At 45.8% G+C, this 15,680-nt stretch overlaps 1 protein-coding gene across 2 annotated transcripts in view; it reads right to left on the reverse strand.

Moving 5' to 3' along the window:
- LOC142249819 (inter-alpha-trypsin inhibitor heavy chain H3-like) overlaps window positions 1-15,680 on the reverse strand; it is a 104,140-nt gene that overhangs the window by 59,377 nt on the left and 29,083 nt on the right. For both annotated transcript variants that reach the window (XM_075321728.1, XM_075321727.1), the window contains exons 6-10: window positions 13,983-14,093; window positions 11,593-11,718; window positions 9,725-9,838; window positions 9,474-9,642; window positions 3,953-4,078 (exon numbers count right to left, since the gene is read on the reverse strand). In XM_075321728.1, coding sequence (XP_075177843.1) covers window positions 3,953-4,078; window positions 9,474-9,642; window positions 9,725-9,838; window positions 11,593-11,718; window positions 13,983-14,093 — 646 coding nt within the window. The remainder of the gene's footprint in view (window positions 1-3,952; window positions 4,079-9,473; window positions 9,643-9,724; window positions 9,839-11,592; window positions 11,719-13,982; window positions 14,094-15,680) is intronic.

Below are 15,680 nucleotides of genomic sequence, written 5' to 3' on the forward strand. Positions count from 1 at the left end.
GTAGAATGTAAGCTCTTATGGTTAGTGAGGTCCTCTCTCTTCCTGTAGAGTGTAAGCTCTTATGGTCAGCAGTGTCCTCTCTCTTCCTGTAGAGTGTGAGCTCTTATGATCAGAGAGGTCTTCTCTCTCGCTCTCCTTTTGAATGTAACGTCTTATGGTCAGCAGTGTTCTCTCTCTTCTGTAGAGTGTAAGCTCTTATGATCAGCAGGGTCATCTCTCTCTCTCTTGTAGAGTGTAATCTCTTATGGTCAGTGGGGTCCTCTTTCTCCTGTAGAGTGTTATGATTTGCGGGGTCCTCTCTCTCTCTCCTGTAGAGTGTAAGCTCTTATGGTCAGTAGGATCCTCTCTCTCTCCTGTAGAATGTAAGTTCTTATGGTCAGTGGGGTTCTCTGTCTCTCTCCTGTAGAATGTAAGCTCTTATAGTCAGTGGGGTTCTTTGTCTCTCTCTTGTAGAGTGTAAGCTCTTATGGTAACCGGGGTCCTCTCTCTTTCCCTCTCCCACATGTATATTTTCTGTGCAATTACAAGATTTGCAGTATTGAGATAATAATAATAATAATAATAATAATATAATACGGTATTCACTCTGCCTGAGGTATTGAAGCCGTATGTGGATTACGTGTAGATTATCTACCGTATTTTTCGGATTATAAGACGCACTTTTCCTCCCAAAACTTTTGGAGGAAAATGAGGGGTGCGTCTTAAAATCCGAATGTAGCTTACCAGGGGGGGTGTGCTGAGGGGTCAAAGGAGGCAGGGAGATGCTCCGAGCAGTGCACTGTGCTGACGGCGCTGCTGTTCTGTGCGACGCTGTTCTGGATCGGGCCGCGCTGCTCTGTTTTGTTTGGAGCCACTCCGTTCTGCTCTGTGCACGGCTGCTCCGTCGTGCTCGGCTGCTCTGTGCACGGCTGCTCCGTCCTGCTCGGCTGCTTTGTGCACGGCTGCTCCGTCCTACTCGGCTGCTCTGTGCACGGCTGCTCCGTCCTGCTCGGCTGCTCTGTTCTGCTCGGCGCTCGGCTGCTCCATCACCAGCCCTGCAGAGAGCAGAGCGGCGTTGCCGGCCCCGCACAGAGCAGAGCGACACTGGCATCACACAGAGCAGAGCGGCGTTGCCGGCCCCGCACAGAGCAGAGCAACATTGGCCCCGCACAGAGCAGAGCGGTGTCGCCAGCCCCGCACAGAGCAGAGCGACACCGGTCCCGCACAGAGCATAGCGACACCGGCCCCGCACAGAGCAGAGCGGCGTCGCCAGCCCCGCACAGAGCAGCACCCGCAGTGAGTATCTGGGCCCCCCTCTATACTACTTGCAGTACTCCAGTACTGCCCCTGCCTCCTGTGACCCCCGCTCCTCTGCAGGCCCTCCTCCCTGGTAAGACACCACCAGATTAAAAACGGACCCCATATTTTTTTTTTACATTTTTTTTTTCCCTCCAAATTTGGGGTGCGTCTTATAAAACGAAAAATACGGTATATAGTTTTCCATGTATTTTTTTGTACTCGGTAAGAGGTCATTCTTCTTACAGTTGCAATCAAAATTATTCAACCTCCATTACAAATTAAGGTTTATTTGCAAAACGTACAAACTTTCTGCTGTTTGCAAAACAACAATGATAATAGAACGATGTGAATAGCGCAACACAAAATATAACAACCTAATGTGCAATGGGGGAAGGGGGTAAATAATTTTGATTGCAACTGTTTATCTAGAGATCAAGCGTAAAGTCTTTATTATATTGGACATTAGAAAGAAAAAACACAGATATCAGTAGCTAGTGATATACTGTATTTTTCGGACTATAAGACGCCCCGGACCATAAGGCGCACCCTGGTTTTAGAGAAGGAAAATAGGAAAATAAAATTTTAAGCAAAAAATGTGGTCATGACACACTGTTATGGGGCGAGGATCTGCTGCTGACACTGTTATGGGGGTAATATCCCCAAATTCTCTACTAAGGTACCCCATCCTGGTAATGATCCTCCTGCTTTGTGTATATATTTATGTCCCTCATCCTGGTATAGCCCCATCTTGCTATATACTGCATCCTGGTATGTGCTCCCATCCTGCTATATATGCCATCATCCTGCTCATATACGCCATCATCCTGCTCATATACCATCATCCTGCTCATATACCCCCATCATCCTGCTATATGCCATCATCCTGTTCATATACTCCCATCATCCTGGTATATGGCCCCATCATCCTGCTCATATACCCCCATCATCTGCTCATATATCCCCATCATCCTGCTATATGCCATCATCCTGTTCATATACTCCCATCATCCTGGTATATGGCCCCATCATCCTGCTCATATACCCCCATCATCCTGCTATATGCCATCATCCTGTTCATATACTCCCATCATCCTGGTATATGGCCCTATCCTGCTCATATACCCCCATCATCCTGCTATATGCCATCATCCTGTTCATATACCCCTATCATCCTGCTCATATACCCCCATCATCTGCTCATATACCCCCATCCTGCGGCACACACAAAAAAATAAATAAACGTTTACACTCACCTTTCCTCGTTCCACGCAGCGTCGCTCCTCCTCCTGTGTGTGCCGGCAGTGCTGTGTTGAGCCGGCCACGTTCCCTGCAGCACTGCGATCTATTGTCCTCCAGTCTGAATACACACGTGCGCACAGCAATGACGTCATCGCTGTGAGCCCCGCTAGTCTCCAGTCCATACAGCGCGGCCGGCAGACTGGAGGACATCGCGGTGCTGCAGGGGAACGGTGAGTACATTGATTCACTGCACCCCGCGCTGATGATGATGCACGGGGGGCAGTGAATACAGCCGAGCATGATCACTCCAGGCTGTAGTTGCCAGGGGTGATCACGGCTGGCTGTTAATTATGCGCGCGTCCCCGCCCATCATCCCGCCCACTTATCAGCCCCGGCTTCAGCGCTGAGAGATGGGCGGGAGAATGGGCGTGTATATGTAATGAGCTGCTGCCTGCTCATGCCCCCGATGACCCGCTCCACCGCAGCACCCTCATTCCCCGCAGCCATGCCCTACATTCAGACCATTAGACGCACCCCCCACTTTCCCCCAACATTTGGGGGGAAAAAGTGTGTCTTATGGTCCGAAAAATGTAGTCACAGGGTGCAGTCAAGCTGTGTTATTTGCTGCAATGTGCAATTCACAAAAATACCAGCCGGAAATGCAATTTTGCTTCACCGTGTGAATAGAGCACAAGGTGTAGAGAAGACGGATGGCTGTCATGCGGTATTCGGCTTTGCACTCGCTGGGTGTCATGGCAGCATCGGACTCTGTTCATACTGCAGCGTCTGACAAGCAACCTGAGGTCTCTTAGTTGTACAGAGTGACTCGGGTGTCGCTGTGTTTTTTTTTTTTTACTGCTCTCCAGTCCTGGAGGAGTTAACTCCTGCTGGCTTGTGAACTGTTGCCAGGAGCTCAAGCTGCTATTGACCACTCACAGCCGCCTTCACTCTTCATAAGATTATGGATCCGGTTGCTCCTCGCCAACTATAGCTCAGCAATGCTGAAGCGATATCGGTCCTTATTGTATTGATGCAGAACTTGGTGATCTATTGTGTGCTGTTGAAATATCCCCGTTGTTAGTTTATTTCCTGTGTTTTATGTCCTCTTGAGTTTGTCTGCCTGAGTTTGTATTGTCTCTCCCTTATGTCTGATTGCAGTGTGCATGAGTTTTGGTTATTTCCCTTGTCTGTGTTATTTGTGGGGTTTGGGTATGGGGGAGAGGGGGTGTAAAATCAGGGCTTAAACAGGAGTTAGGGTCACACTGGCGGCACAAACCTAACTACTATCAAGCTTACCTCTGGGATAAGGGAGAGCGTAGGGTCCCTAGTTTGAGCGTTAGCTTTGAGGTCCCTCTTCTGTTACCGTGATTCCCCATGACAATGAGTTTCCATGCATTCTTATAACTGTTTGGAGAACAAAATATGTTTACGGTACCTGTATTAGCCTGGCCATCTGTTAACAGTATGATTAAAGAAACACTTCTCTCTGGAACCTCCTTTAAGTTATGAGCTTTGTTTAGGAGCTCCACAGCCTTCAGGAGAGGATCATTAATATTTGTAGCTGTAAAAAACAAAATAGATAAATGAGATACTTGTGATAATTATTTTTTTCCTGCATAATGCTTTAATTGTGTGTGTGTGTATATATATACATTATATATATATGTATATACATACATACACACACAGTATATATACATTGTGAGGCTGTGCTCACTGAATGTGATAGGGGATACTCGCTTGGCTGCTTTCTGGAGCTTGAGCCAGTCTCCACTCATTGACTCCTGTCAGTACTGATGCTTAGGGAGACTGCTTCTCTGGGGGTGTGGCGCCCTGGACTAGCCAGGTCGTCACAGGTAAGACACACACACACCCCACCCCCCCCAGACAGCAACATTAGCCAAATACAAAATCCTTGTTGCCTCCCTCCAGGGTCTGATGTCCACACCAGGTGGGGTGGAGCCAGGCGGTTGGCCCCGCCCACCGAGGAGTTCACAGGCCTGGAGGCGGGAAAAGAGCAGTTCAGTTCAGGAGGTTGAAGTAAGAGGAGTAAAGTGGAGAGTGTCTGGGTTTGTGGCCCAGGCACTGACAGCAAGGTTGGCAGACGGTGGTGGCCGTCTGCAGGAGAGGCGAATCAACGCGGAACCGTAGGACCGGGGTTGGCCGGTGGCCCGCCGGTACCGAACCGGGGAGCGAAGTGAAGCCAGCACACTCAGGCAGGGCCTTCGGACCCCGACCAGGCTTGGAGCCGCCGACAAAGGTCAAATCCGATAGTGACCGGAACCCCAGGGGTTTCCTAACAACCAAAGACCTGTTAGAAGGCAACCGTCCGCACCGTAAGGATATACAGCTACCGCCACAAGCTAGAGATCCAAGGGCCAGCGCCTGCGGGCAAAACTGGCTCCTCCGGCATCCATACACCGGGGAGCGGGCTACCGTTGGGAAGCCATCGGAGTCAACACAGTACACATAGGTGCAGGGAAAGACAGCCACCATCACCTGACCGGGGAGAGACACTGCAGCCGGCTGCGGGACCCGTCCATCCAGCCGTTTGGTTTACCGGAGACTTTGTGACTTTCTGTCTGAGTGAGTACAACCGTGCCATCCGGCACCGCGCCGCGCTGTCCCTGCAACCCTGCACCTCACCAACCCTGCCTCCCCGTCACACCACCGGGCCCCGGGACCACCGACCCCTACCCACGGAGGGGGAAAACAACATCCCAGCTGCTCCCTACCATTGCTCCCGGGATCCCCGTCACCAGCAGCGGTGGTGCCCATCTTCACCACAACCCATGGGTGGTGTCACGGACTAAATCCCCAAACAAACAATCCCCTTTTCACTCACGGGCGAGGAGCGCCGCTCGAGTCCCCGGCTCCGGCCCACCACTCGAGCCACCGAGTAGCAGCAGCAGTGCCGGACCCGAGCGACACATTGACTCCTGTCAGTCCAGACCCTTAGAATATCTGCAGCTTCCTAAACGCAGAGCCACTGCAGGCTACACACACACCTGGCCTCCAAGCCAGTGTATCTCCAGGAAGCCTATGTGACGCCCTGGGCAAGCCAGGGGTCACAGGTCATCACACCACCACACCCTACACCCCGGTTAGGAACACCCAAGCTACCAAAATCCTTGTTGCCTTCCTCCAGGGGCTGATGTTCACACCAGGGGGCGGGCCAGGTGGTTGGCTCCGCCCACCGAGGAGTACACAGCCCTGGAGGCGGGAAGAACCAGGAAGTCAAGTGAGGGAAGTGAAAGAGTGAGGAACAAGATAGAGTTTGGAGGAAGAAGTGGAAAGATGAGTGTTAGAGTTGAAAGTAGAAGGAAGTGGTAGAGGAGCTTGAGAAAAGGAGTAAAAGTGACAGTAAAAGAGCCTGAAGTTGGTCCGGGTGTGTGCCCCGGACAGTGACAGCAAGGTCAGCAGACGGCGGTGATAGTCTGCAGGGGAGACTGCTCGGAGGTTGCTGGAAGGACCGCGGACGGGTGGTGGCCCGGCGGTCTGGAGCAGTATACGAAGAACAGTCAGCACCAGGGCAGGGGCCTTTCGGATCCCGGCAAGGCTAGGAGTCGCCATAATTTGCCAAATCCGTCAGTGAAGGGGACGTCTGTCTCCTAACAACCAAGTCCCGATTGAAGGCAACAGTCCAACCGTAACGGAGAGACACCGCCACCGCCACCGCCAGGGCACCAGTTTCTCAGGGCCAGCGCCTGCGGGCAAAGTAGGGCTCCTCCGGCCCATATCCAAGCCGGGGAGCGGGTTACCGGTGGGAACCCATCGCAACCATCATCAACATAGGTGCAGGACAGAGGGACCGTCACCTACTGGGGAAAGCAAGTGCAGCCGTCCGTGGGAACCGTCTTTCCAGCCGTGTGTTTTACCGAGAACTGTGTCATCGTCTCAGGCTGAGTGAGTACCACAGTGCCGCAAGGCACAGCGCTGCCCCCGCGTCCCTGCACCCCACCAAGCCCTGCATCACCCACCTAATCACTGGGCCCCGGATCACCAACCCCTACCCACGGAGGGGCAACACAACAACTGGCTGCTCCATACCATCCTTCCCGGGATCCCCATACAGAGCAGTGGTGGTGTCAACAAATCACCACAACCGTGGGTGGCGTCACGGACAATAACCAATCCCCACACCCAAAATCCCCTTTCACTCACGGGCGAGGAGCGCCGCTAGAGTCCCCGGGATCTGGCCCATCGCTCGAGCCACCGAGCAGCAGCAGGCCGCAGCAGCCGCGGCAGCCGGACCCGAGCAGCAGTGGGAGAGCGTGGCGTCCCCTCCTCCGCCAGCGACACCTACAGCAGGCTCTACACACACGGTATCAACCTATAAAAAATTCAGGAATCGTACTCTATATTTGAAACATCAAATTTTTATTTGTACAAAGTGCTCGTGCAAAAATCACATAAAAATTTCATCATACACAGGATAACATTTTTGGGATATAGGGAGGGATGTCAAGCCGCACTTATAAGGAGTGGCACAGTACTACAGTGGCTGCATCTGCCCGTATAGTAACGGCCAGTGTAAATGGACATATATATATATCATATGTTTACAGGAGCGGACCAATGGGGATGTAGTTTACATACGCATAGTATAGGATACCAAACTTGTAGAATTTTATACTAGTATGGAGATATAAGCACACATATATAGAATATGGGTATGTCAACAACCACTATATAGATTGATTAAAGGGCACCATAATTTGCATGCCATAAGAGTTTAAGGTATCAGGCATGTGCCTATAGTATTACCCCCATCTATCTACTTAGCCCTATAAGTCAGTCCAATTACCTGTTGTCATTTGTACAGAATATATGTCCACAGCAGCACCGCAAATTGCACCCACTCCAACCTCGACGCGCGTTTCACCGCACTGCCGGTTTCATCAGGAGGTATGTGCTGTCCATAGCATATACCCTTTATACTGTGTCACTCCTTATAAGTGCGGCTTGACATCCCTCCCTATATCCCAAAAATGTTATCCTGTGTATGATGAAATTTTTATGTGATTTTTGCACGAGCACTTTGTACAAATAAAAATTTGATGTTTCAAATATAGAGTACGATTCCTGAATTTTTTATAGGTTGTTATCTAATACATTGGATGAGAGGCTTTATATAGGTTATTCTACACACACGGTATGCTCACAGGATGCCCTCCAGGAAGTGAACTGCTCTCGATCACAGAGAGACCCTGTGACCAGACAAGAGTCTAAATATAACACACATCAGACACACCCATGGGTGGAGGTATGTGAGTAGCCAGACACACCCAGCACTCTGACTATTCGTAAACCTGGCCCTGAATGCACTAACAGCCCTTGTGGAACTAAAAGTCCAAGAGTAAAAATTCCAGGTTTAGATTGCAGAGATCTACCGCCTCTGTGATACATACCGGCCATTCACTATATAAGAGGTCACTTCCTCACAAAATATAGACCTGTTGGGGGCTATGAGGACTGGAGTTTGGGACACACTGGCCTAGAGACATGTTATTGATGATCTAGCCTTAGGATGGGTCATCAATATCAGATCACTGGGTGTGCATCATCGGGCAAACCAACGCGGAAAAGCTGTTATTAGTGTCGGCGATGATGTTACTATGTTGAATGTGCTCACACTGTAGGCTGTGGCTCACTGTTACTGTTTCTGTCTCACACTGTAGGCTGTGGCTCACTGTTAGTGTTTCTGTCTCACACTGTAGGCTGTGGCTCACTGTTACTGTTTCTGTCTCACACTGTAGGCTGTGGCTCACTGTTACTGTTTCTGTCTCACACTGTAGGCTGTGGCTCAAGGTTAGTGTTTCTGTCTCACACTGTAGGCTGTGGCTCAAGGTTAGTGTTTCTGTCTCACACTGTAGGCTGTGGCTCACTGTTAGTGTTTCTGTCTCCCATTGTAGGCTGTGGCTCACTGTTACTGTTTCTGTCTCACACTGTAGGCTGTGGCTCAAGGTTAGTGTTTCTGTCTCACACTGTAGGCTGTGGCTCACTGTTAGTGTTTCTGTCTCCCACTGTAGGCTGTGGCTCACTGTTACTGTTTCTGTCTCACACTGTAGGCTGTGGCTCACTGTTAGTGTTTGTCTCCCATTGTAGGCTGTGGCTCACTGTTACTGTTTCTGTCTCACACTGTAGGCTGTGGCTCACTGTTAGTGTTTCTGTCTCACACTGTAGGCTATGGCTCACTGTTACTGTTTCTGTCTCACACTGTAGGCTGTGGCTCACTGTTAATGTTTCTGTCTCCCACTGTAGGCTGTGGCTCACTGTTACTGTTTCTGTCTCACACTGTAGGCTGTGGCTCACTGTTAATGTTTCTGTCTCACACTGTAGGCTATGGCTCACTGTTACTGTTTCTGTCTCACACTGTAGGCTGTGGCTCACTGTTAGTGTTTCTGTCTCCCACTGTAGGCTGTGGCTCACTGTTACTGTTTCTGTCTCACACTGTAGGCTGTGGCTCACTGTTACTGTTTCTGGCTCACACTGTAGGCTGTGGCTCACTGTTACTGTTTCTGGCTCACACTGTAGGCTGTGGCTCACTGTTACTGTTTCTGTCTCACACTGTAGGCTGTGGCTCACTGTTACTGTTTCTGGCTCACACTGTAGGCTGTGGCTCAAGGTTAGTGTTTCTGTCTCACACTGTAGGCTTTGGCTCAAAGTTAGGGTTTCTGTCTCTTATACAGAAGGTCTTATGTTTGAGGCCTAATAACAGAAAAGGCTCACAGACAACTAACTTTCACTATATGAGTAGATGTAACCATGGATACCTAAGCTGCAATGCCCTGCACATGAAGTATGATACCTAGCTAATCAGGAGAACTATACTACATTTCTAATTGGAGGGATTTGCCAATATTATTATTGCACCTACTACATATGGGGTAGGATCTGGGAGATAGGAATACCCCTTTAATGTTGGTGCTAATAGGTCGAATTAGGTAACTTACCACCTTGCTCTTGAATTCCACTGACATATCGCCGAGCCGCAGACAAGTTCTCTGGAGTTGCTTTCACTAATTGATTCCTCCATACTTCAATCCGGGTGTCAAACAAAATGAAGTTAAAATAATCATGTTCTGCTGTGTCATCCAAGATTTTCAGAAGCGCTTGTCTTGTCTATATGTTGTTAAATGTTAAAATCAGTAAAAGTAAATATCTGCAGAATTAACACATATTTATATATATATTTTTACTTTACCTGCTCCATTTTTTGACCTGACATTGAAGAGCTACGGTCAATTACATAAATTACATTTTTGGGTACGAAATCCAGTTTGGGTGCAAAAAAGTGAACAAAGTATCCATTGACAATCTAAAAGATATAAAGCAGCACATATTATTAAATATATATATTCAAATAGCATGCGTAAAAAGTCAGAAAGACATACAGTATATAAGGCGGCATTCATAATTTGGCTGAAATAATATAAAATAGCCACAGAGAATAAACTATGTATGTACATTAATATACATTGAAGGAAATAATTATTTGATCCCTTGCTGATTTTATAAGTTTCCCCACTGATAAAGATATGAACAGTCTTTAATTTTAAGGGTAGGTTAATTTTAACAGTGGGAGAATATCCAAAATAAAATCCAGAAAATCACATTGTATAAATTATATAAATTTATTTGCATTTTACAGAGAGAAATAAGTATTTGCTGCTTGTGGCAAACAAGACTTAGTACTTGGTGACAAAAACCCTTGTTGGCAAGCACAGCAGTCAGATGTTTTTTGTAGTTGATGATGAGGTTTGGGCACATGTCAAGAGGGATTTTGGTCCCCTTCTCTTTGCAAATCATCTAAATCATTAAGATTTTGAGGCTGTCGCTTAGCAAATCGGAGCTTCAGCTCCTCTATAAGTTTTCTATGGGATTAAGGTCTGGAGACTGGCTAGGCCACTCCATGACCTTAATATGCTTTTTTTTGAGCCACTCCTTTGTTGCACTGGCTGTATGATTTGTGTCATTGTCGTGCTGTAAGACCCAGCCACGACCCATTTTTAATGTCCTGGCGGAGGGAAGAAGGTTGTCACTCAGGATTTTACGGTACATGGCTCCATCCATTGTCCCCTTAATGCGGTGAAGTAGTCCCGTGTCCTTAGCAGAGAAACACCCCCAAAACGTAATGTTTCCACCTCCATGCTTGACAGTGGGGACGGTGTTCTTTGGGTCATAGGCAGCATTTATTTTCCTCCATACACGTCGAGTTGAGTTAAGACCAAACAGCTCAATTTTTGTCTCATCTGACCACAGCACCTTCTCCAAATCACTCTCAGAATCATCATGGTGTTTACTGGCAAACTTGAGATGGGCCGGCTGCACTTGGGCCTTCTTCAGACGGGCCGGCTGCACATGGGACTTTGCAGGCACTGTAGGATTTTAAGCTATTACGGTATAATGTGTTACCAATGGTTTTCTTGGTGACAGTGGTCCCAGCTGCCTTGAGATCATTAAGTTTCCCACGTGTAGTTTTAGTTCTCACCTTCCTCATGATCCTGGATACCCCACGAGGTGAGAATTTTCATGGTGCCCCAGATTGATGTCGATTGACACTCATTTTATATTTCTTCCATTTTCTTACTATTGCACCAACAGTTGTCTCCTTCTCACCCAGCGTCTTACTTATGGTTTTGTAGCCCATTCAAGTCTTGTGCCGGTCTATGATCTTGCCCTGACATCCTTAGAAAGCTCTTTGGTCTTGCCCATGTGGACAGGAGTCTTTTATACAGGTGACAATGTAAGACTGTCTGTAATGCAGGTAATGAGTTGATTAGGAGCATCTGAGTTTCTGTAGGAGCCAGAACGCTTAATAGTTGGTAGGGGATCAAATACTTATTACTCTCTGCAAAATGAAAATTTATATACGGTAATTTATACAATGTGATTTTCTGGATTTGATTTTGGATATTTTGGATATTCTATCTCTCACTGTTAAAATTAACCTACCCTTAAAATTATAGACTGTTCATGTCTTTGTCAGTGGGAAAACTTGCAGAATCAGCAAGGGATCAAATTATTTCCTTCACTTTATATGTCACCAAAATAGGAAGCATTGACCCCCACCTGTATGTTTCCTGGGGTTTCTCTGTTAATATCATAGGTGACAGTGAAATCTCCATCCAGTACAGTGGTATCACAGTTGGAACACGAGCGCTGCTGATCTAACAAAGGCTTAAAAGAGACATTTCCCTGAAGATGAAAAAAAAGAAAGATTGTTCACCCACCAGAACCATATATGTCACGATTAGGGATAACTGTAAAGTTTGGGGTTTGTACTGGACACCTACAATCCGGGGCTCGAATTCAAACTCGGACTTTTCATGGAAGTCCGTGTTTAAGTGTGGAGTTTGGGTGCTGAATAAAGTTTATTGAAAAGATGAAGCATAGCCAATCAACAAGCTTTTCGGCACGGGGAAGATGCCTGAACGCTGCTGGGAAGAAAATAAAAAAAATAACATGGGGTATCCCCTATTTTTGATATCTAGTGCATATAAAGCAGACAGCTGCGGGCTGAAGCCCTCAGCTGCCTGCTTTACCTTGCCTGGTTATAAAAAATAGAGGAGATCTCATGCAGTTTTTTTTTAATTATTTCTTTAAATATTTTTTTTTTAAAAATGGCAGGGGATACCCTCTATTTTTGACAACCAGACAAAATAAAGAAGACAGGTGAGGGCTGCAGCTCACAGCTGTCTGCTTTACCTGCGCTGGTTATCAAAAATAGGGGGATCCCATGTTATTTTTTAAAAAAATGTATTCCCTATCCACATTTGTTTGCAGGCAATTTTCCTGCTCCTAACCCAATTTTGCTTCCTTTTGCCGCTGCTTACACCTTATTGTGACCATTTTACAGCACCAAAGTTCAGGTCCCCACGGACTTATATGGGGATCAGGGCCTGAGATCAAGTATGGGTACTGAACCGAACTTTACGCTGAATCACATGTGGGTCACAATGCAAGTTGCAAACACAGTAAGACAATTATCAAGAAAACCATAAATGTAAAAAAGTAATGTCTTATGCTTTGCTTTATCTTGCCTGTTATAGCGCTTTCCTTAGAGAAACACTTGAAAAATACAAAATATAAGATCTTGGAAAAAAGGTTTCTTGTAGCATCCAAAAATTAAATTACTTTTCAGTCTTTTTTTCCTGTAAGTAGGTCTCAAACTCAAGATTTCCGGTATAGGGGACAGAAACACTATCCGTCAACCACAGCCTGCATTGTTTTAGGGAATTTCTTTTTGACAGTAAACATCAATAGATAAAAATTAAATTAAAAGTCACTATTTATTTTAGTAAATGTTGAAGGAGGCTAAAATATCCATCATTCCCACTGATGAGATGTTATCAACACTATTGACTAGATGTAAACAGGCAATGGAGCTAAATAGCCATATATCTAGGTGGGGCTATTCCTGTAGTGGGTGAATTAAAGTTTTCCAGCTCCTCAGGGGAAGAGCTTCCCATTCCTAAGGGGAGGTGCTTTTCACTCCATACAGTTACAGAGACAAAATGTGCATTTACACAAAAGATAAGACAAAATATATACAGAAGGTTACAAACAATTTGACTTTATTCTGAAACAGTATAACAATTTATTTTTATAAGAGAAAATGAAAAATAAAAATACAATGTAGTCATTTTTAATGGGGGATGTCCAAAGAACAAAGTACTTTTTAAGCAATAGATCATGGAATAATAATAAGTTTCACAATTGATTGTGTTAAGAATATTCCTGTGCTGAGAATCTTATATATGTGTCCCTGATGTGTACTGTGTAATAGCCATGTCTGACCATGCAAAGCTGTTCCATTTCATGGTCTGCACTTATCACAGATCCTGCCCAGGAGGGGAGGAGGGAGCATAAGTCACTTATGATAAGTGAGTATACAGATGAAGAAGTAGGGACTTGCTGCTTTCGGAGATAGTGCATTTCATTGCCTGAGGCAGTACATTTCCCTGTTTTATCACAGGAGTGAATGTTTATCACATCTTCATCCCTCTGAGCTCATCATAAATCAAGTCAGTGGCTAAGATACTACAACGACGTTGAGTTTATACGTCACTGATAATATTTATGATGACTATACAGGACTGGGGACACTCGCTCCTGTGATAAAACAGGCAGTGAAATGTGTTACCTCAGAAAGTAACACCTTCAAGTCCTTGTTGTTTCTTCTGTATACTCACTTATCCTAGGCGACTTATGCTTCCTCCCCTAGCCAGGAGCTGTGGTATGTGCCGACCATGAACTGGAGCAGCTCTGTATGGTCAGACACGGCCATCACACAGTACATAGCAGGGGCACATATACATAAGATCTCAGCACAGGAACATTTTTTTTAAACACATCCAATTGTGGAAATTATTATGCCAAATTCTATGAATTAAAATGTAGTTTGCTCTTGGGACAACCCCTTTTAATATTTTTGCTATTTAGCACACTAAAATCTTTACCTTTTTTCCTGAGAATGTTTTTTTCATGGTTGGTAGCAGATCATTAGTTATGAAAGGGGCTTGGGCATCTAGAAAGCTGATTCCTTGGGGCTCATAGATATCTACTTCAATCTGAAACAAAACAGAGAGATAACAGGATGAAGCCTCACCTTATACCATTTTCTACGTATTATTTTCCTCGGGGCGCATCTATTTTGGGCTTTGAAGATACAGACTTTTTTATTTATTTTTTTTTCTTACTATGTTCATAGAGCCATAGTGGTTATATTTTTCATTTGACAGTCATATGAGAGGTGGTTTTTTTTAGGATTCTGGAAAAACTTTCTGCAATTTTTTAAATTTTGTGTTTTAAGTCATAGAAGTGGCATGATAACTTTATTAAACTGTTCAGCAGGATCATGGAGAGTCTTTTCTATATTTGATCAGGAACTTTAATTTTTGTCTCCAACCCTGCACACATTTGTGGCAACATATGAGGTCTTTTTTTTTTTAAAGAGTAAACGTTGTTTTACCATTTTTCCTAAATCAATAGTGCATGTGAAAATAAGAAATTTTATAATAGGTCTTATCAGAAAACTCTGCTTCTTTCTCCTCCTGGACTGAGGGGAAAAATTATTATTTCACGGCTAAAATTTGTCTTCAGCGAATACAGATTTTCATATTACAGAGATAGGAGATGGCAGTTGGTACTTATTAAACTCTATGGAGAACTGTAACTGTCACTTTGGGAGAACTTGCTGCAGAATGTCTGTGTCTGCCGATAGGAGGAGGAGGAGGGTGGAGCTATCTCTCCACTCCCCATAGAATTTTAAAAGCACCAACTGTCTTCCTATTTCAGATTTTACAGATTTTGACATGAATTGAAAGTGAAAGGTCCACCCAGGAGGAGAAAGAATCAGGTTTTTCTGATAAGATATATTACGCAGTTGCTTATTTACATGTGTACTATTGATTTATGAAATAAAAATTTTATTGACGGTTACACTTTAAGACTTACTCCGGTCTACAGATGAGCATATTGCTTTATCCAGGTCAGTTTTCTCTGGACAGGGGCTGTGAAAATGTCCTTACCCTCCAGGATCCCAGATTTGACTTATGATGACCTAGGGTGGCAACACGTCACCTGTGCACCACACACAACAAAGATGATATGACACAAGTCCAGCCAATCAAGCCCCGAGCCTGTGATCCCACTGTCACGAGTGTGACACGGCCTTCTGTGATCTCAGGGCGATCTTAGATCAGAAGGTCACAGCGCATTGTGGATTGCAGATCCGGTTTAGTGCCCGCTTGTTATTTACCCTGCCTTGGTGCATATATAATTCCATCCGGTGCTGAAGGGGTTAAGGTTCTTTTCTATCCTGCAGTGATCTAACAGCTAGTTGTAACCTCAGCTGCAGCCTCTCCCTTCTGCTATAAGTATCCACTCCTCACTCCTTCTTATGCCGGCTATAGCTCATTCCTATGCTGTCTACTTGGAAGGAGCCAGTCTTGGGTGTAGCTTCAGTAGCTGCTGAGAAGTTCCTGCCAGAGTTTTTTGTTGTGTCTTTCTCCCCTCTTAGTTTTTCCTACCTTGTGTTGTCTTGTGTCAGTAGTGAGTCTAGCGTTTTGCTGGTCTGCACTAGTCATGGCAAAGTTCAGGGTCAGCAAGGGCCTAGGCACATTACCGGTGTATGGGAGAAGGACCTGTCTAGGGAC

This window comes from Anomaloglossus baeobatrachus, chromosome 8 (genome assembly GCF_048569485.1).
Source record: "Anomaloglossus baeobatrachus isolate aAnoBae1 chromosome 8, aAnoBae1.hap1, whole genome shotgun sequence".
NCBI classification, from domain to species: domain Eukaryota; kingdom Metazoa; phylum Chordata; class Amphibia; order Anura; family Aromobatidae; genus Anomaloglossus; species Anomaloglossus baeobatrachus.